The following is a 22,122-nucleotide window of genomic DNA, read 5'->3' as shown; positions in this document are numbered from 1 at the left end:
CTTAATTAATGCAACCTTTAAAACTTACTTAATTAAACACTCTCCCTTACTAGTGTTTTGATTTGACTCGCCGCCTGCTAAAATGTCTGTATATAGTATACATATTTCTCTCCTTATGTATTTATGTATTTTCTCTTATAATGTATTTTTTTAATCATTTATGGAAATGTTATGTATTTATGTTTGTATATTTGTACTTATGCTGAGTGGTCACATGGACTCCAATTCAGATTAGCGATAGGCAATTTCTTTTCACTTATGCCATTGCACACTTATCTCCGTCTAAGGCATATCAGCTACTGGTGTTTCTTCTGGACTCAATCATCGGTTCTTGTTACGAACTCATTGTGCTTTCGAATTTTCTCTCCAACTGTTCGGCGTTCAAAGACTCGAAAATCGCACACCTCTTATGCCGGCATAGCGTTGTAACGCGGGGACCCTCTTTGCGATACACTCATCGAGTTTGCCTGAGCCGATAAATAATATTATTATATTTGACATTTGAGATTCCTTATCACAAAAGATCACGTGCTAAAATGTCATTCTTATGATAAATGGTCTATTAGTGGCATTTAATGTACATGAGAAAGAATGAAGCAGCTTAAGACGTTTTTCATTAAGACTTAAGTTGAGGCAAACATAGCCATTTTAATAATGTGTATAAGGAACGTGTTGAAACTTGTACTTGCTTCAGAAGTGAGTAATTCTGAGCTTAACATGTTTGTAACGGAACACAAAGGCATTTATAAGTATTGATAACAATTTAAGATTGAAGGACTGATAAGTATTTCAGAACCCTTTCAGCAATCAACGATCACCTTCATTCTATCATTCAGCAGGGAAGAGATTCGAAGATTTAAGAAAGAAAAGGACATATGTTTCCTCGAGAAAAAAATTAACTCATGATGAATGAAACATTAGATTCCGGTAAATATTTTGCAGCTGCAATAAATGTAATTCATTACCTCTAATTTTAGCTCTTTAAGTGAAATAAACACTCAGAGTGTTTTTTATGATTGTTCATATGGATTTCTTTCGTAACTTTTGGTAATATGGCATATGGATTCCTTCGAAAGACGTACATAAGCGACTTAAGCAAGCGACATAAAAGACATTCAGTGGTCCAACTAAAACACAGAGAAAGCTAAAACTTTTAGCCCTAGGAATTTTTTGCGTATACTTGGGATTTATCGCAATCTACATCCAGGTATAGGTTCTGAGGAAGAAATCAGATGCTTAGAAGAAAATAATAAAAATTAAAATTATTAATATTCCAATGAATAATTCATTGATAATTAGGAATTAATTCATAATTATAAGGTAAATAGCGTATTTATTATTATAAACAATTTCATATAACTATTCATAATTCAAGATATTTAAATAGATATGCGATAAAAATATCTTTAGTCCCAAATTAATCTGGAATACACTTACTTACCTAGAGATTGGTACAACTTTCTGAGTGCTACACGACACTGGTTCGAGACCAGAAAGTCGGGATATGTGCAAGAAGTGAACTATCAATATTAATTCGGAACAGGTTGCAAATTCAAAAGCTCACTCATATTTTCAGTTTACTTTATGATGCTCGTAAAGATGAAAAGGTAATAAAGAAAAAAGAAAAAAAAAAAAAAAAAAAAGATTTCAAAAAACCAAAAACGTCCGAAAGCTCTCAGATTTTATATTACACCCAAAAGAACTTTTTTTTAACGTTTTGCGTGTTACCTTTATTTATTAAATATCATGTTCTCCGCACTTAAACCATAAAATTCAGTTCAACAGCAACATCACAAAATATTAAAAACAGCATATTTTTAGAATTTTTGATAGACAGTCTTAGCGCGCTGGAGATAAAAATGTTTTTTTTTTTTTTTGTACAGTTTTGCCATTTCTCGCTTTGAAGTCGTTGAGGTTGTTAATCAAAAATTAGTTAAAATTTGAAAAATATGAAATAGATATTAAAACAAATTCGGAATTAAAAATTCGGCCTTCCATGTTCGGTTAGAGGATTACGTTATTCAAAACTTGATGGCTCTAGGTACCGTCGGTTTTACACAATGCGAAACAAAAAAAAACGTACATACATTCATGCAGATTCTTCATTATTTAATTTCTTTAAATATAATAGAGCGCTATAATTTTTGCTGGCAACAATTTAAAATGTGATTCGTCGTTTATAGTGAAACGCCACAAAATGCCGTTTTCTTGACTAATAGCCCTTTCTAGGTTACTGCCTTTTTGGGCTAAAACAAAGCAAATATTATTACTAATCGACTTTAAAGTGTATTACAAATTTCATATTTTACCTGCGTTTAATTTAGTAATACCAGAGCCTGCACGTTTTTATTAAAATGAATCAATATTAAATTTTTTGGAACAAAATTCCATTTAAGTATGTTAATTGCTAAACCAAATATAATCTATGTAAACACACTAAGTTCACTAATCTGAATTTGTTCTTAACTCACTGCCAAAAATTTATCAAACTTGAATTAAAGAAATTACCTTAAAATCAAGCCTGTTTGATGAATACATGTATTTAAGCAATTTTAGATTTTTTTGCTTCGAATTCCTTAAATAATCTATATACTGTATTTTTTGCATTTGAAGACTGGAATAAAACAAGCAAGTAATGGAAGTCGAAAAATGTTTTTGTAAGTTCAATTTATAAACAGCTTTGCGCTATTACTAATAAATTTTAAATAAAGCAACTATTTTGTTTATAAAAATCATTGCTACTCTACCACTTATTCTCTCAATCGAAAAATATTTTATAAGTTCAATTTATTAATATCTTTGTGCAATTATTAATAATTTTAATTAAAGCACTTATTTGGTTTATAAAAATCATTCACAGGAGTGTTTCTGCTTTCCTGCTACGCTACGAACTACTCTTTCAAGTGTATTCTAACAAAATCTAAATTGCATTTTAAATCTTTAATTTGTAAGGAGCTATTAAAAGCGTAGAAAATCTATAAATATGTTTTATGAAGTACGCTGTATAGGGAAATATTTTTATTACGTAAAAAAGTGAAAACCTAATTTATTTTCAGTTCACTTATTTATTATTATATTATTTCAAACCTTTAAACATGTTTTTCTTGAAATAGCAATTTTTCATATCTTCCGTTTTGACATAGAGGCAATGAATCTTAAACACCGTTTATATTTTTCATTCCTTTTTGTTTCAGTACCTTAAGGAAAAACATAAGGAAATAAGGAAAAACATCTTTGTATGCAGCTTCCCGAAAGCTTATTTAGAAAAATTAATAACGTGTTATCTTCTTGTGCTGATTCTTTTTTCCTAGCAAACAAAATCAATAAAAATTAATCACTTAGGAGAACGATATATATTTGGAGAAAAATGTTAAGCGCTTTCAAATTTTAAATATCTAAATGCTTTTTATTACGTTTGTTTGATATATAAATTTTAGGCATATTTGAAACCCGTGAAAAAATAACACGGTTTAAAATTGTGTAAAACTCTTCTTTATCACTTGCACTAAAGAATAAAAATTCAAGTTCCAGAATTCCACTGTCGAAGATAATAGAATTCTGCGATAAAATTAGATTAGGAAATGCTGATCTACACGAAAATTGCTGTTTATAGCTTGAATGTTTGGTTATAGACTATGCGTTTTACAGGATGAGTGATCAGCAAACTGACAAGCAACGTTTCCAAGGTTGGCTTTGACCTCGAGATTGCTGCCTTGTCAAACTGATAAGTTCGTTGACTAATTGGTTGCTTTCAGAATATGATGGATTAATCTTTAAAGTGCACCACGCAACTATTTACTTAAATGTAAATAAAAAGACGGCAAATGAATGCTTTTCAGTGGAAAAACAGAAAAGAAATTTGCTATATGAAATGATACTGTTTTTAAATGCAGTGCAGAAATTATCGAATAAACGGTATTTATATAATCAGTATTTAAACGAACAGCGAACCAATGACCAACAAGTACTATCCTTATTAGAATATAATTCAGCTATGACATTATTATTATTATTATGAAATAAGCTATGAGGCATTTTTTATTAAAGTATAAATGAGATGTAAAATTAAAATAGTAATAAGCTATAATGTACTAAATATTAAAGTGTGGTAAACGTTTCTTCAAATACCGACTCTTGAAATGCATGCATATATGTGATATTTCGTTTCGTTAATTTTTAATTGTACATAATATACTTCATTGTAATTTTCTGAAATATCTTTAGTATTTCGCTTTTTTTTTAAATAAAAATAGTTATAGGATCCGATCTTTTTCGGGAGCATGAAATTAGACCAGACCTCTAAAAGACAGCTAGTGACTTTTCACTGAGTCTTACAAATACCACAGGGACAGGGAAATGGTATAAAGGACCCTTTTATTAATCAAAATAAAGTTTAACAGACGGTAGTAATTCGTGCTTACAGAATCCAACACTTTTGGTTTAAAAACAAAGACATCGGATAAAATAAATTTAAATGTTTAATTATAGTCTATCGGCTTCACTGTATAACTAGCGTGCAAGCTGGCTGTGACCGAAGTCCGCATAAACAAGCCTAATGGCAAGAATAACTCCACGCCGAAGAATTTGATAAATGAAGTCAGTTTATGTTAATTAAAAATATTTTATTTATACTAAAAAGAAAACTTTAAAATATTCGTAATATATTACTAAGAACATTGTGGCCGTAATTGTTTAGCAACAATATCTTTTATGTCCACGTCAATATTTGTTGTGGCAAGTCTAATTATATCTTCAAGAGTGGAATCTTTCAAAATGTTTCAAATGTTTCTATATTTTGACCTTATATATTTCATATCGGAGTATGCACGCTCGCAGATATATGTACTTCCGAACATTGATACAATTTGAAGTCCAAAATCTCTCAGTTTTGGATATTTCTCTTTATCTAAAAATTTGAATATTTCTATTCCATTTACTCCACGAGTTGTAAAAAATGGGTCAGCCTGCAGGTCGCATAATTCTATTTGATATTTAAGATCATCTGAGTTGATATCAATATTAATTGGATCAAAAATAAATCAATAGACTGTTTAAGATCATCAAACTGAGAAAATCTTTCATGGAACTCTGTAATTAGCATATCCAATTTTGGTAGAAATATTTTAAAATTCGCTTCTATATTACATTCCTTCATTTCTTCGTAGATCTCATTGCAAGATTCAAAATGAAATAAATTATTTTGCTCCAAATTAAACCTTAACAATTTTAATTTGTTTCTAAATCCAGTAACATATTTATAAAGGCAACACACATTTTGATCTTGTCCTTGCAAGGATTTACTCAAAATAGTTAAATAATTTGTAATGTCCGTTAGGAAAGCAAGTGAATAAATAAAATTTTTATCACTAAATTTGCTGTTAAATTTTCATCAACGGCAATTTCTGTGAGAAAAAGATGAAACTTCTTTTCGAAGTGTAAAGAATCTCCTCAAATTAAATAAGTAATTTTGCAAACCTTGTCCATTACGTCTTTTAGTTGCAGGGATAAACCACATAATGCCTCCTGATGGATAATACAGTGTAACATACGACATGTTATTCCTTCTTTTTGCAAAAGTCCCGTGAGTCCAATATTTTTTCTCGTCAGAGCTCTAGCCCCATCAGTTACAATAGCAATGCACTTGTCAAATCCACCATACTGCTCTACTGAACATTTTAATTGTTTGTAAATATATTCCCTTTTGTTGTTCCGTGTAATGATTGTTATTTTAAAAGTTTTTCTGAATAATTATAGTTTTCATTTACAGTTCTTATAAAGATAAGCATTTGACTTTATCGGAAATGTCCGTGCTTTCATCCAATGCTACCGAAAAATAGCAGCAACTATTGATTAGGTTTTCTAATTTATTAGTGACATGCTTGCTAATCTCGTTTACACGTCGGCTTACAGTCTGGTGAGAAAGTGATACTGTTTGAAATTTTCTTACCATTTCGTTGTCATTAAATGCTTGAGCTATTTTTATGGCACATTTTTTAACGAATTCTCCATCCAAAAATGGCTTCTTTGCCTTTACTATTTCTAAACAAATTTCAAACGATGCAGCTACAGATGCTTCTTGAAATTTTGGTTCTTGATTAAAATAAATCGTTTGACGATCCAGCTGCTTTTTTCATTTTTTTTTCACTCGTGGTATTTTCATGTCTCGCGTATACGAATGACACTTTTTTTCATGCATGGAAAGATAATGGCGTTTCAAGTTATATTCCTTACACACAGCTGTGATTTGTAAACATTCCAAACACCGTGGTTTACCGTTCATGTTCAGAATAAATAAATAATCTACTCCCAGCGATCTTGAAATTCTCGATTTTCGAGGTCTATTTTTCTTTTATTAGTAGCACTCATATTCAATAATTATTTTGATTAATAAATAAATATGAAATTAATAATATTATAACACAGTCACCCCTCATTCTAGACAAGACTGCACTCGCACAATTGCATAAATCAACCAAATAGCGCAGGGTAGTTACGCCAACCATAGATAAACAACAACGAACCATATATATAATATGTGGCGTCAACATTGAGCCAACCATCATCAGACGTTAAACGGATTGCTGCTGTATTCAGCCAGGTTAAGTGTTACGCAAACTAAATAGTACCTACTTTAAATTCAAATTAGATTTAAATTTTCACATAGTCAAATAATTTTAATATTAATAATAATAATTTAGTAACACAAATTTATTCATAGTAAAATGTACTCGCGGGCCGTAAAAATAATTTAACGGGTCGCCAGTTGGACAGCCCTGCACTAGAGGATTAAAGTTAGCAACATAGCCTTCATGCACATCGAACAAGCTCTGATTTCACCCTCGGAAACTTTTTTCTAAGCACCTCCTTCATTCTACCTAATTTGAATATCACGAGCGCAGAAAATTGACATTTTGGCAGAGAAATGAAACGAGGCTTGATAAGACAATAATTGTAACTTAAAATAATACATTAGGAAATTAAAATGAACCTTACAGATTTTTATATGTAATAATTTACGTAGTTACATAACTTACTAATTCACTAAATTTTACGATCTACCAGTGACTAAGATACTAAGATGGTGAACACTAAGGCTGGCTGCATGTTTTCATATTTTCAAGATGTGTAACGTGAAGATGAGCATTTTTGCTCTTAGTACATCCAGAAAGCATCTTTCATCTTAGATTTATAGCCCTTGAATGCTTTTCCGTAACAAAATAAAAAAGATACATTAAATTTGTTTGCAAATAAAAATTGGAATGTTCTTAAATAATTGGGACAGAATGAGAGCTATATTTTGTTAAGTGTACTATTCGGTCTTTTGGTTGAAACATTTATCACCGTATCAGTGACATTAGACCAAGTCTCCCAAAAAAGCTCTCAAGATTTTGCAATTTCTTAAAAATGTTGTTTCATACTTGTAGATATCTTCTGAGATATTGAGCCAAAAATACTGGTAATCCATTTTCTCTCTTCTTGATATCGTGGCTCATCTGTACAACAATGAATGGCTAAAATCGTAAGGTTGAGCACAAGAAGGCTCTCTCCATAAGGATCTTTTCGTAGAAGACTATCTTAGAAAAACAACTGAGTATTGATCTACCGATGTTCAGTTGTCTATACACTCGGCCACTAATGGTCCTTAGTTATAGGTTTCTGAGTTAGGCATTTAATAAAATAATTTTTAATAGCACTTTGCTAGTGAGTTTTCTGTTCTAGGCAATGTTTTGGAATTTCGATAGCAGATGAAAACGTAGTTTTTTAAAACTAAATCTTCACTTTTAAGAATGAATGCAACCGCATCTCAGAAAATAAAATAAAATTTAAAAAAAAAAAATCTGAAAGTTTTCAGATTTTACATTACGCCCAAAGGGACTTTTCTTTACGTTTTGTGTGTTACCTTTATTTATTAAATGTCATGATCTTTGCACTTAAACCATAAAATTAAATTTAACAGCAATATCACAAAATAATTTTAAAAGAGCATATCTTTAGAATTTCCGATATAAAGTCTCGTGCGTTGGAAATAAAAATATTTTTTTTTCGTACAGTGTTGCCATGGCTAGCATTGAAATCGTTGAGTTCCTTAATCAAAAACTCATAAATTCTTTACAAAATATGAAATAGGTAATAAAAAAATTCCATATTCCAAACTTGGGCTTCTAGATGCCCATATTCGGGTGGAGACGTACGTTATTCAAAATTTGATGGCTCTAGGTACCGTTGTTGCACTGCGAGAAACATACGTACATTTATGCAGATTCTTCATTACTAAATTTCTTTAAATATAATACAGGGCTCTAATATTTGATGGCAACAATTTAAAAAATGATTCGCCATTTATAGTGAATCAACGCAAAATGCCAAAACTAAATTAAAAGCCTTTCTGGTCTAACGTCCTTTGGGCTAGAAAGACTAATTCTTTTTTTTCCTACTCTTAAAAGAAATTATCAATAATTGGGCGTAAACGAATCCTTAAGATCCTTAAGATCAGAGGATATTTATTTCTTATGTGCATTTTTGCGCATTATTTAATAAGCAATTAGCCAAAATAAATAAACGAATAAAAGCAAGTTCCCTGAAAGCAAGAACCTGAGTGAAAATGTGCTAAGAAGCCAAAAGAATTATTATTTATTGAAAGCTAAAATCAGTAACATTGTCACTTTACTGGCTTTTTCTGTTGCTAATTATTATTTAAATAACATCTGCAGTTTTTTTTTTTAACTTCCGAAGCATTTTATTTCTCTAGTTTAAGATGCATGTCAAGTAATTTAAATAACTAAAATAAAATTCGTTTAAATTTCTTAAAAATTAAAACATGAGTATCATGTTTCAAAATTTTCTTCTGAAGTGTGTGTAAAAGAAGTTTTGTGGGGGAAGACAAGGGATATAAATAGTTTTTATTTGTTGACGGAGTACAAGTTCTGCACTAGTAGTGAAAAAGCAGAAAGAAATTATGTTAGATAAATAAGTTTGAAGTGTTCAAAGAAAAATATTTGATACATCCCATGGTGATATCAGCGGTGAAAAAACTTATTTTCTTGACCTCCGGCAAGGTCAACATAATTCATTGTACTATGTTAGTGCATCAACACATTTTAAGAAAGCTGGCACGAATTGTTGCATTATACATTAACTCTTTACCAGATATAGATCATATGTGACGGAAATCATGCTAATACAATGTCGTCTTGCCGCAGCGCGAGCATGCGCAGCGCGCATCATATAAACTTTAAAACGAGTCATGATTTTGTACCTAGGTGCTTCGGCTTCTGCGGAGGAATCTCCATGATGCACAAGTAACTGTGAAACCTGTTGCATTTATTTTCATCGTGGGCGATGGTTGTGTATATAGATAGCTGTTCATCCTGAGTTTAAAGAATGCTTTTTCTTTTACCCAAGTGTTGTTATTTTGGACTCAGACAACCAGGGAATTTTCAATAGAGCATATGCTGCATGAAACTGATAACTGTTTTGAAGTACATCGATTTAGAAAAGAGGTATATATAAAATGCACAAGCAAACTTTTATATTTTCAGTATTAGGTGACATGGAACACATTTTTATATTGTAAGAATTTTTTTTTTTTTTTTTTTTTTTGCAGAACTTTTGGATCGACAATATTTTAATCATCCTAAGACGCACAGACACAGTACACTTACAATCAGGCATACCATTAAGGTTTCTATCCTAGGCCCATCGGCAGCCAGCATTGGTAATCACTATATTTATCAGGAAGGATAAGGTTGTATAAAAAAAGTTCTCGATATAAGATATAACTCTGTTGACAAAATGTTACGTTACTTATCTGTGTTAAAGTATCAGCTTCTACGAAATAGACCAGACAGTACAACCCACCAGCAATGCTTTCAGTGTCGCTGATAACCCTTTGACGATCTTCATGCTGAAGTTCGTTCGTTTCCCATTTCCGAAGGTTATGCTCGTTGAAGGTCCTCCAGATAGCTCATGATTTTTAAGGGATGTCTTTTCTTCTTTGAAGTGCGTGTGTCAATGGAAATATTACATATGACTCGTCGCTGTAAGGTTATTTAAGAGTGTTCCGTATCTCCGTATCCAATTTATACAATTTAACACAAAACTATGGCTCTTTGCCCAAGCATTTTATCTATGATATAATCGCAGACTACCACAAGCACGTACTAATTACAAAAGCACAACTGTAACAATTTCCGATACTGGGACAGCATCTAGACACTATCTTATCACGGCTGTCATTACAGCTACAACCGCAACTCCGCTAACCGTTTTTTAGCGGTCTATAGAGCTAATTCGGGGATTTTTTATACTGCCATGTTTATGTAAATAATTAGTATGTTTGTTATAGTGTTTCAAGCTGTACTTCTAAATATTGGTCAAACGAAACTTATTAAATTTTGAAATGGCCATGTTATATGAGTGGTAGACCAGTAATCTTATAATCAGTAGAATACGTATTTGCTTTTGAAAAAAATTGGAATGCTGCAGTTGTACAAAATTTAAGAAAAGTTATTCTTTGTATGTGTTTCTCTATGTTTCCTAAATTCAAAATCTTATTTTATTCTTCTAGGTAACGATTATTACAATTACGGAAACCTCGCGCTTAGCACTTAGCTTAGTGGCGTGCAGCACAGGAAGGAAAGTTTAACCTCCTTTTCTGAGTTTTACCAATGTCTTTCTGCCAGAAGAAATCTGATCATCATGAACCTCGCCTTGAGTAGAACAGGAGTACAAGTGTACTAACATGCACGGTCCGCAGGAGGGTAAAATACTTCTCCATCACGAAAGAATTTTGCGACAGAATATACGTGAAATTAATCAAAGACAAGTCCCGTCCAGCAGCGGTAGCCATATCTCAACAACCGTTCCAGTATCTCATCCCTGCCCACAGTCCTAACGCTGCGAATGAACGGCAGGCTGCATGCCGTTCATGAGCTCAGGAGTTTCGGAGTCCAGGAGGTGTACTTATCAAATTAAAAAAATATAATAATGAAAGCATAATCGTATGTTCGCAAATTATGGAGAAAATGAATTGTATGAGATGCGGAAAATGAATAAAATCAAGTTGTGATACTTCTAGGCTCAAGTTTAAAATTAAATAATTTAAATTTAATTTACATTTTAAATGCACTCGAATTTGAAGAAAAACATGATGTACTTACTTTATGCTTTTCTTCCAATCTTAGTTTAATATTTAACACATTCTAGCAATGTATATTTACGATTTGCCGATGAAAATATTTATTTTTTGAAGAGTTGCGATGAAAAAGAAACAAAATTTCTGTGAAATAAGTTTTGCTCATATAAAGGTAACCCTCTCAGTTGTTGTGTGTATTGTAGAAGAAAGGATAAAAAAATGTAGTTGACAAGCTTTTCATCGTACAGAGAAAACAAACTGAATGGGAAAAGAGAAACATTTGAGGGGGGAATATAAGAGGTGAGGAAAGAAGTTATTCTCTTTTCATTCTTTTGCCAAACCTGGGGCGGGAGCGGAGAATAAAAATGAAAATAGAGGAAGGGAGGAAATAACCTAAAATAATCTATTGCGGAAACTCACACGTGTGCTAGACAGCATTCAATACTCTCCACTTTTTCGCCTCCTAAACAGAAAAACAAAATGAAAAATAGTGGTGGAGAAAGAGAAATAGAGAGGGAGAAATGATCGAATGTTTTCAGTTGTCTTCCAGAACCCGAAACACTAGGTGAGGTCACCACCGAACAACCGTAAGAAGATTGACTTTCGATCGATTATAATGTGGAGGTCCGCCGATAGATGGCAGCAGTTGTAGCGTACACTCGGCTTGAGGAATCGGCTCGCGTTCGGGTGTTTTCGTGTTCTCCGTCACAGGAGTTTTCTGAGTTGAGACTCACTCACATGGAGCGCGATTCGGTGCCTCGAACCTCTAGCGACCGGTCGCTATGCTTGGATTGTTTTTAGCCGTCTGCCAGTGGATAATTCTCGGAGAAGGTAGGGACGTTTTCTCTTTTTTAAGGAAAAATGACTTTATTTTTCTCGCATCAAGAGATTTATTTTAAAATAAAAGGGAATTTGGAGAAAACTCATGATGCTGAAATTTATTTTTAGCATTTCACTTTTAAAAACTTCTCGATTTATTTTCCAAGTATGAACACTTTTATATCTAATTATTTATTTTAAATTATCGAAACACACAAACAATTGCTAAAATTATGGAATTTTATCGCTTTTTAATTAATATTCAAAGAGAGGATTTTAACGTGAAAAATAAAAATTTTGCTGCCAACTAAATGAGTTAATTCTAAAACAAATCCAAAAAGCATAAAGAGCGGTAGTATTTAGAAATTATATTTCATGTAATGATTTACGAAGTTTTTTATTCATAAAATTCATGTCAATATTAATAAATTTGGAAATGCATTTTCATCAATTTTTTCAGTTTACATTTTTATTTATTTATTTAATATTATAACAGTACTTTTCTGTTTAATCTTATTAAGAAATACGTGAAAAAATATAATTTACTTTTAGCTTTTTCATTTTCTAAAATATTTTCATTTATCGTTCAAATGTAATCCTCGTACTTCTGTTTACATTTGAACGATTAAACGTTTAATTCATTTACTTACTACTTATTTAGAGTTACATGTAAAAATTACCGATCACATGAGATTTTATTGGTAAATTTTGTTCTAATAAATCTTTTTAATACACTGATAAAAACAATGAATGATGATGAATCATTTTAATATACTTTTAATAAATTCCGTTTCCGTGTGAAAAGGTACAGTTTAAAGGATTAACATGATATGAAAAAATAGCGTCCAGAAGTTGCTATTTTACATGAAATATTTTTTCTCTGTAAGAAAAATTAACTCGAGAACTTATTACATATACAATGCAACTTACTAAAGTACACACTTAAGCATTAATTTTCAATAACTTTCTCTTTAATTATTAATTTGCACCTCTAATCATAATGTTTTATAAAGTTAAGCAACGTAAACAGAAGTTTTCTAATATAATATTGCATTATAGAGTTGAAGGCACTGAACAATAATGAAACATGCAACGGTTTAAGAATTTCCAGCATGAGCGTGATTAAGAGTGCCATTTAATTAACTACATGTTTGTTTTTAATCTAAGGATTTCAAGAAATTTCACGCGATGTGCATAAAAATAAATATTTCATTCGCTTACATAATTTTTTCTCTCATTAAAACAGGCCAATGTAAAGGGAATGAAAAGATAAGAAATATGAGAGGAATTTTAGATTTCTTTTAAATCATGTAGTGTGGTCCTTGTCTGTTACTTTTTGTTTGAGACAGCAAGATGGATTTAATTGAAATACATGATCTGAAGCAATATAGTATATAATTTATTGCAATATGTATAATTTTGTAAAAATAAATGTACCATTCATTTCTTGATGTAGGTAAAATGTCTCATGAAAAGTGAGAAAAATGAATATTTTGTTTTTTTATGTCAGGCGCTAAAATGCAATTTCACAGGTGTACAAATAATTACACAAAATGTCAATTTAATGATTTGCCTTTCATGAGACTTTGAATTTATAAATAAAAAAAACTTAATAAAAGAAAATCTGAAAGGTTTCAGATTTTAAATTACGTCTAAAGGGGCGTTTTTTTTCAGCATTTTGTCTGTTACCTTTATTTATTAAATATCATGTTCTTCGCCCTTAAACCACAAAATTCAGTTCAAGAGCAATATCGCAAAATAGTTTTAAATTGAGCCCATAGTTAGAATTTCCGATACAGAATCTCACGCGCTGGAGATTTTTTTTTTTTTTTTTTTTCTATACAACGTTGCCATTGCTCACTTTGAAATCCTAGAGTTTGTTAATCAAAAATTCGTTAAAGTTTTGCAAAATATGAAATCGATAATAAAACAAATCCCAAATTTCAAATTTGGGCTTCCACATGCCCATATTCGCAGTAGGATTACGTCATTCAAAATTCGATGGCTCTATGTACCGTTGTTTTATCACAATGCGAGAAATAGACATACATTTATGCAGATTTTTCATTATTTAATTTCTTTAAATATAATGAAGGACTCTTAACATTTGTTGGCAACAGCTTGAAAAGTGAAACGGACATTTATAGTGATTCAACGCAAAATCGCAAAACGAAAACAATAGTCCTTCAGGGACAAAGCCCCTTTGGACTGGGATAAATCCCTTTGGATAAATGTTTTAAATTATCATTAGTTTCAACACTTTTCTAATTCGCGAGTTAAGAGGATGTATAGCAATCTGTTGGTCCCTACAACTTCTTTTTTTAAAGAATTTAACTGAAACTATTACTTATTCCGCAAACCGTTTTCTTGACACCATCTTTAAGCTAGGATAATTAATGTTTCTTTGGATATAGTTAAACACTTACTGCAAACTATTTTATAACATTTCAGCTTGCTTTTTTAGTTTCGTATATGATGAAAATCAACAGTTCCGTAAATGTATATAAATACATTTTATTATATTTTCCCATGCTTGGAACTTATATTTTATTTTTCTGAGTTTCACAGGACATTGCCTTTTATGTGTTTTTTTTAACTGTATATATTTTTATCATGCTCAAATTTATTGAAATATGAAACCCGGCAAGATCTTTCAAATAACCGTACTTAGTAGCGTACCCAATGTTAAAAAAATACATAAAAGGCGTTGGAATTAATCCATATTACAATATTAACGTGCTGACTAATATATTAAATTTAGGACAAAACACAAATTTTAAAGATGTAAATAATTATAATATGGTGCTTATTATTAATGCTACAATGATTCTTATACAGATGCAAGCAATTTTATACGTAACTCTAGTTTTGATACATGCCTATTAAATTACCTTTTTTTCCTATACATTTGTGCCTTTCACTTTTTTAGGCTTAATACAAATGAATTTGATTTTCTCATACTGTTTTTAAGCTACCATTGCGGAATACTGATGTATGTTAATTTGAATTCAGATCCCTCAATCGTTAATATTTTATTGATGCTGAAATCAAATATATTTATCAAAAATGATAAGCAATAATTTCATAATGCTTCTCTCTGTTGATTAGTAAAGTGCGAGTATTATGTTTCTATTAATTTAATGACTTCTTTTTATATATAGCAAAATATCGGTCTTTCAAAAGTTTTCGAATTTAATCTGAATAAATAATTAAATACGAGAAATCCATTTTTGAGGAAGTATCACAATACATTAATATTTATCAAAATTAAAAAATATATATTAATTGAAGAGGAAGATTTCATCAGAAACGTCCTTGTGTGGGAAGTAAAACATGACGATGCAAAATAGTGATAAAATCGGAAAATTATTAAATGATTGGAATTCTTCAGAACGCATGGAACCTTAACAATATAGAAATCCCGAAATACCTATGAATTATAAATTTAATTATCTAATGTTAATGGTTCAGAGATAAGGATTTAAAGAATGGCCTCATTATGCACCAAAAGAGCGCAACTGATATTTTTTCTCATTTAAATCATAGTAATATCCTAATCATTTAAGAAATTAAAAAATAATAATTATTATTAATAAAAAATTATTATTAATAAAATATAAATAAAAATAAAAAGTTTTTGCCTTTAATAAAAAGGAATGGTAGGATATATGAAAAAGATGATTTCTTGCCCAAGATATATAAAGAAGCAAACGGCAATTTAAACATGCAGTTTGAAATATTCTTTTTCTTAATTTCTGACTTTCTAGCCAAACTAACACATTTTATATTAATTCTTTGGGTTATAATTTTTTTTATTTTTCGTCCCCATTTTGTTTCAGTATATAATATGTATTAGACTTTTATAGTGAGATGGTATGATCTACTCCAGTAGATGTGAGCTACTATAGGAGATTATCAGCCTTAAAGAATCTAAAGTATGAGATATTTAGAATAAATTATTTATGAGGGTAAATGAGGGTAAAACGTTTAAAGTCTGTCTGTTTTATGGATAGTTTTGTGGGAGAAATTTTGAAAAAACCCTTTTTGCATCCTCATTCCACATTAAGTAAACCAAAAATCAATAATAATAATAGGTAATAATGAAAAACAATAGCCATATTTCATTCATTCATTCTACGGCCCAATCCAAGAGAACAAGTGGTTGGATTTAACTTGTTCCGCGTAGACATACAATGTTTTCTAAGCAAACTAACCCCTTTTAAGAAAAGAGGATACTTTCATTATGCATGCTCTCGCTTCGACATAGTGCCCATTACCGTAGGGTTGTTTCCGAGTTCGAATCCCGGAAGAAATATTGATGTTTGTAAATATATCATGTGTTTTCGGCGTGAGAGCACTTAAAATACTCAACCCGAAAGTCCCGTCAAGAGACTAATGGTAAGGGGAGAAAGTTAGGAAATCTTTGAATCTGACCCTCTGGATGTTCTACGTCAAAATAAGGACATATGAGTGAAATTTGTTCTGTCTAATGCCTAGTGTACTGTCTAATACTGTTTAATGCCTAATAAAATGCCTAAGGCCTTCGCCAACGACAGGAGCAGCCCTTTTGACTACAATGAATTCATGCGCCTAATCTGAAATACGTTTACATCAAGAGAATTAATCACAGAAACATTAAGCATGGCGAAAACCACAATGTAACTAGCCCTTTCTGTACCTATAAGAGCGTCTGCAATGAATTTTTGAAAACATCAGTGTCTGGTAACCTTAACCTTATGATCACTGCTGAACCAGGAAGATGAAAAAACGCATGTATTTTATTAAAAGGAAACAAGTTATAAGAGATTTTGAAAAAAAAAAAAAATCATTGTTTGGTAACCTTAATCTTATGATCACTGCTGAAGCAGGAAGATGAAGAATATCTATACACATGTATTTTATTAAAGGGAAACAAGTCCTAAGAGACTACCCATCAGAGTTTTGCAGATTCGAGTGACAATCTACTCTTCAGTTTACGCAAAATAATTTTCTAAACTGCTATTAATTCCTGTTCGTTTTATTACTTCTTAAGCAAAAGAGCTAACGCTTCGAAAGCAAAATTATAGTAATTATTAAAAGGAGGTTTTCTTCAAAATCAGACTATAATGTTATACTGCAATGAAAAGTTAGCAGATTATATTGAAATTTCAAAAGAATTCTAAGACTGCTGTAGCAATTATTCTCTTAGGGTTCAAGATCTGAACATTCTTATGTAAAATTTATGAACATCTGAGTTCCTGCGAAACACTTTAACGTAAAATTTAAAATTAATCAAAAAAGCAACTTTAGAGTAGAATTTTAATATTTACGCCGGTATGAGGCTATTTTTTGCCTAATTTTAAACATGAGCTCCAGCTGAGATTTAATCCATGATTTCTTCTTCCTGTGAACAGGTGATTCCGTCAGTAAACTACGTATATCACACCAATATATCCTTCTTCTGGCGCAACTAAAGAAGCTCAAGGGAGAAGACTTGATATGTTTGAAGCAGTAGATCTTTGTTTTCCTTCTAAGTGAGCCAGGTGTCTCAAAATGTCTAGAAAATTCCCGCGTTTTAATGCAATGTCTCGCTTAGAATATATTCGCAGAAAATGTCTCGCATCCAGTAAATATTTTGGGATATTGTATATATAGTTGACATGAATTTTGTTGGAGCCGTTCCATATGGTCATGGTGATATTTGTGTTGGATCAGAAATATATTCAATAAACAAACAATCGAGCTTTCTAGATATATGTTTTAGGGAATACTGAAGTCCACAAAAAGATTAGTTTGAAAAATAGTTCTGGATTTCTATTCTAGTGCATTTCATGCTTGGAAACTGAACAGTAAAATTAAATCATCTGAGAAATTTTAAATGGATCACCTTTTGAAAATATTGTAGAGCATTATCATGCAGAGGAAAATTTACATCCCGAAAGAAAATGTGTGAAGCATAATTATCTAAAAACAAATTAGTTGATGAAATATTTTATTTACAAAGAGACGGAACAATAGCAAAAATATGCTGTTGTCCGAATATGAAACTGAAACTGGGCGGAATGGAACGAGATTTTTTTTCCATCAACAGAATAATTGTTCTTTTTTTCAGTTTGTAAAATTAATGAATGAACTCTGCTTACACAAAGTTGTTGCAGCAACTCATCCTTTATCTCGGTAATAAATGCCATGAAACCTTTCAATGTGATCACCGTAAAAGTAGACAGCATTTCTGAGAACATAAATAAAAAATAGCAATGAACATCACTGACTGTGACGTTTAGAATCTAATGAGACCACCTTCTCAGAAATCGAAATAATTTAGAAGCATGGAGAGGATTTGTGATATTCCATTGCAGTATATAATCAGTTAAAAAGAGCCAACTAAATGGATTAGTATTGTGCGTTCAATCAAAGTGGTCCTTTCGTTTAATTTAAAAAAAAGATTTTGTTCCGCTATGACTTTGGAAGACTCCGGTTACTTAACTCTTAAGTGAAACTATAATTCTCGCTTCAACTGACTTTTAAGTACCGTTAGAATCATCTCTTCTTTTCAGCCTGTAACGGCAGCACCGAAGCTAAGGAAACAGCTTAAAATAATTTCTATTTGATGAAGTGACCTTAAGCAATTCTACCTTGCCATCGGACAGGCAGGTGATCTTCTATGCCCAGTGTATCCATTCATACTAATAGGTGTTCTTTAAGTAAGGACCGTTTGAAAATAAAAACCAAACGAAAGAAAATTTTCAAACACCAAATTTATTTTCAGATCCTACATCAGATTTCATATCCATTTTTCTATTTTTCAAAATAGTTTCAAAGTTTGTTCAAACACTTATCATACCTTAGATCTAGATTTTGAATACCCTTAGAAACTTGCCGCCTGCTCCGATAACGAAGAGGTCATGGCCTTTTTCACTTCCTAGACTAGAGACTTAGGAAATTTGTTTGAAAGAGTCCTTATGATAAAGCTTTTGCTTCATCTGTAGCCACCATATAGTCTGTGATCACAGACGGGCGACCAGAGCGGGATTCATCAAGGACGTTGTCGCGGCCAACTTTGAAGTCTCTGACGCACTTTGCTTCACTCATGGCAGTAGCTCCGTAAACTTCACAAATCTGGCTAGTGAATGTCTGCAGTAGGCAGGTTTCTTGCCGACAACAACAAAAAAAAAAAAAAAAAAAAAAAAAAAAAAAAAAAGTGGCGGGCGATTTGATAGTCTTGAACATTTTAAAGACAAAGGATAGACTGTACAAGTTACTTACACAGCTGCAACTGAGCACATTTGTTTCCAAGGGGATACCGGAACACAACGCAAGCACTCGTTGCCACTCGCGCGACGCATATTAGTGTATACAACAAAATGGCTCTTACTCTTAAAACACACTACATATTTTTGAAGACACTCACAAGAAATAGATATGGAAGTACGTCATAGAAAATGTTGGTGGATAGGGACCCCTACTTTTCGACTTTTCTGTTCGATAAAATCATAGAATGCGTCTGGGATTTGAAGGCAGGATTTTGCTTTGTGCAGCCATTGTTGTAGCGTTGGTTCAGATATTTAGATGGATGATTTCTTCTTGAGTTTTTGAATTCATATGGTTTCTCATGTGACCTTGATGGAGATTTTATTTAAGAATTATGATCCTCAAAATTAAATTAAAATTAAAGAAATTATGGAAGTATTTTTCAGATTACAAAGCCCATTATAGGGAAACTAACGTGATCCCTGAAATGGATTTAATTCCTTTTTTATTTTATTATTTGAGGTTACATAAACACATTTGTTTTCAATGTTTCAATCTATTTACACTTAAGGAGAAAGCCGTTGCAAGGAAACATATATTATACGGTATTTCTTCCGCCTCCTTAGCATGCCTCCGTGGTGTAGTGGTCAGCACGCTCGGCGCGTATTCAAGAGGTCCGTGGTTCGAGTCCCGGCGAGAACATTGCTCATTTTTCATGTTTCCTGCTTTCAAAAAATACCCTAATGACTGTAAAATATGACATTTCAAAAATAGCATAATTTCTTTCTTTGGCGCTGTTTAGGTTGAATGGTATAAGCAATCTTAAATTAAACGGGAATCTGACATAAGAATGTCAGTAGGCTTGCGCTCTTGCTAACCTTTTATATATAAACAGGATTATAATGCAGATGATTTTTTACACGTATACTATAAGGATCGGCATTTTGTACTTTAATGCTTACTAAAAAATTAAACTTTTAAGCAGTTTTATAGGCTGCTATTATTTTTAAACGCAAGTGCTTTTATTTTAAATTTTGACAATATAAGCGTTAAAAACTACAACTAAAAAACTTGTATAATCGTTTTCAGAAAACAGTTTTCATGAATAATAGAAAATAATAGTATTTAACGCATAGTTCCCGTTGTTTCTCTGACTTGACCTTCCTGAAAGCAAAACTTTCAGAATACTTATTAATTAAATATACTTAAAAATTATATATTTCTTGGTTGTAGCGTTAATAGAAATATAGTAAAAAGGTAAACCACACACAATAGACCATCCAACTTTCGGAAATAATCAGTATGAGTTGTATGAAAATTACAAAAGAAATAATTATTTAGCTAAACGCATTACAGCTATATAGGTCTACTGCAAACTTTCAAATTTCTAAATTTTTGACATGACTACTTTTAAAAATTCCATTCTAGAAGTATAGGACAGAATTTTAACAACTAATAGATTCCTACACCTTTCTTGTGTATACGAGCCAATTTCCCTTAAAACGTCTTCTACGAAGGCATCCCTTACCTTAGGCAGATAGCTCTCGAGGCTTTGTCGTCATCACATAAATAAGGTCAAGTCACTTAAACAAGCAAACAAACTTACAACTTCGTGAATCACTTTCTTACAGAATTTCGTATGTTCAGGTCTTGAGGGCTTTGAGCTTTCTTCGACAAATCTTTGGACAATAGAATTCATAATTATATATATGGTAAGCAATATTCACAAATAATGCTCTACAAAAGACTGACAAAACCAAACAGCTATTTGGAATTCGCTTTGCACTTTTTTGTTATTTTAAAGAAAAGAAAGAAGCATCCAAAATTATTCTTAAAATTTTATGAAAAACAAGCTTAGGTACGGTATTACTATCTGACAGTTTGCTATCGACAATGGCACAAATTATTACTTGTCAAACATGCGGAGATCTCTCTTATAGTTTCTCAGGTTAATTCTGAATTAAAATCGCAATAACAATCTTGTATTTGGCGTACATTAAAACACTCAATCGATTTCGAGGGCAGCTAAAGGTCCCTCCTCATCAGGAGAACGAAATTACTAGAAAGGGGAAAAAGAAGAAAATAAAGCATCGGCAAAGGAGTTGCAGAAACATGGTCGTTATCAGCATCGCACGTGGTCGTAACCAGATTTTGAATCCAAATATGTATGCCATATACATATATAATATATGAATGTAATATATGTATATTTAATATATGTACGCCAAATACAAGGTTGTTATTGCGATTTTGATTGTCACAGTGGCGTGTTTCTCTTCTATTATAAATCTGAATTAGCAGCGTGATTATTTTTGTATGACAGCAGTGAATTTAAAACATCAACCACATTTTTTAAAAATTTAAGTGCATTTATAATTTTTTTATATAAACAAAAAAAAAAAAAAAAAAAAAAAAAAGAAAATCATAAAAATCTGAAAGCTGTCAGATTTTACATTATGCCCAAAGGGTATTTTTTTACATTTTGTGCGTTACCATTATTTATTAAATATCATGAATCATTAAATATCATAAAATTCAATTCAGCAACAATATCGCAAAATAATTTTAAAATGGGCATAATCTTTAGAATTTCCGATACACATAAAAAAGTTTATTTTATTTATTTATTTATTTTTTAAATTTTTTCCCGTACTGTGTCGCTATTGCTCACTTTGAAAACGTTGAGTTTGTTAATCAAAAATTCGTTAAAGGGTTACAAAATATGAAATCCATAATAAAGCAAATTCCAAATTAGGACTTCCAGATGCCCATATTCGGTGGAGGATTATGTTACTCAAAATTGATGGCTCTATATTGGTACTGTTTTTTAATCAGAATGCAAGGAACATGTATACATTTATGCACATTCTTCATTATTTAATTTTTTTAAATATAACACAGGGCAATAATATCTGGTGGCAACAATTTGAAAAGTGAAA

General features: G+C 31.4%; 1 protein-coding gene across 1 annotated transcript in view; it reads left to right on the top strand.

The window, feature by feature from the left end:
• Positions 1–11,820: 11,820 nt before the first annotated feature.
• LOC118183399 (uncharacterized) overlaps positions 11,821–22,122 on the top strand; it is a 291,111-nt gene continuing 280,809 nt past the window's right edge. Inside the window, exon 1 of the mRNA XM_035352922.2 lies at positions 11,821–11,965. Within this exon, the coding sequence (XP_035208813.1) occupies positions 11,917–11,965 (49 nt within the window). The 5' untranslated portion in view covers positions 11,821–11,916. The remainder of the gene's footprint in view (positions 11,966–22,122) is intronic.

The sequence above is a fragment of the Stegodyphus dumicola genome, chromosome 1 (genome assembly GCF_044657685.1).
Source record: "Stegodyphus dumicola isolate Sdum_Otavi_A_Nest chromosome 1, ASM4465768v1".
In the NCBI taxonomy this organism is placed as follows: domain Eukaryota; kingdom Metazoa; phylum Arthropoda; class Arachnida; order Araneae; family Eresidae; genus Stegodyphus; species Stegodyphus dumicola.
Note: the sequence above shows the minus strand (reverse complement) of the source record. Positions and strands in the feature narration are given on the sequence as shown.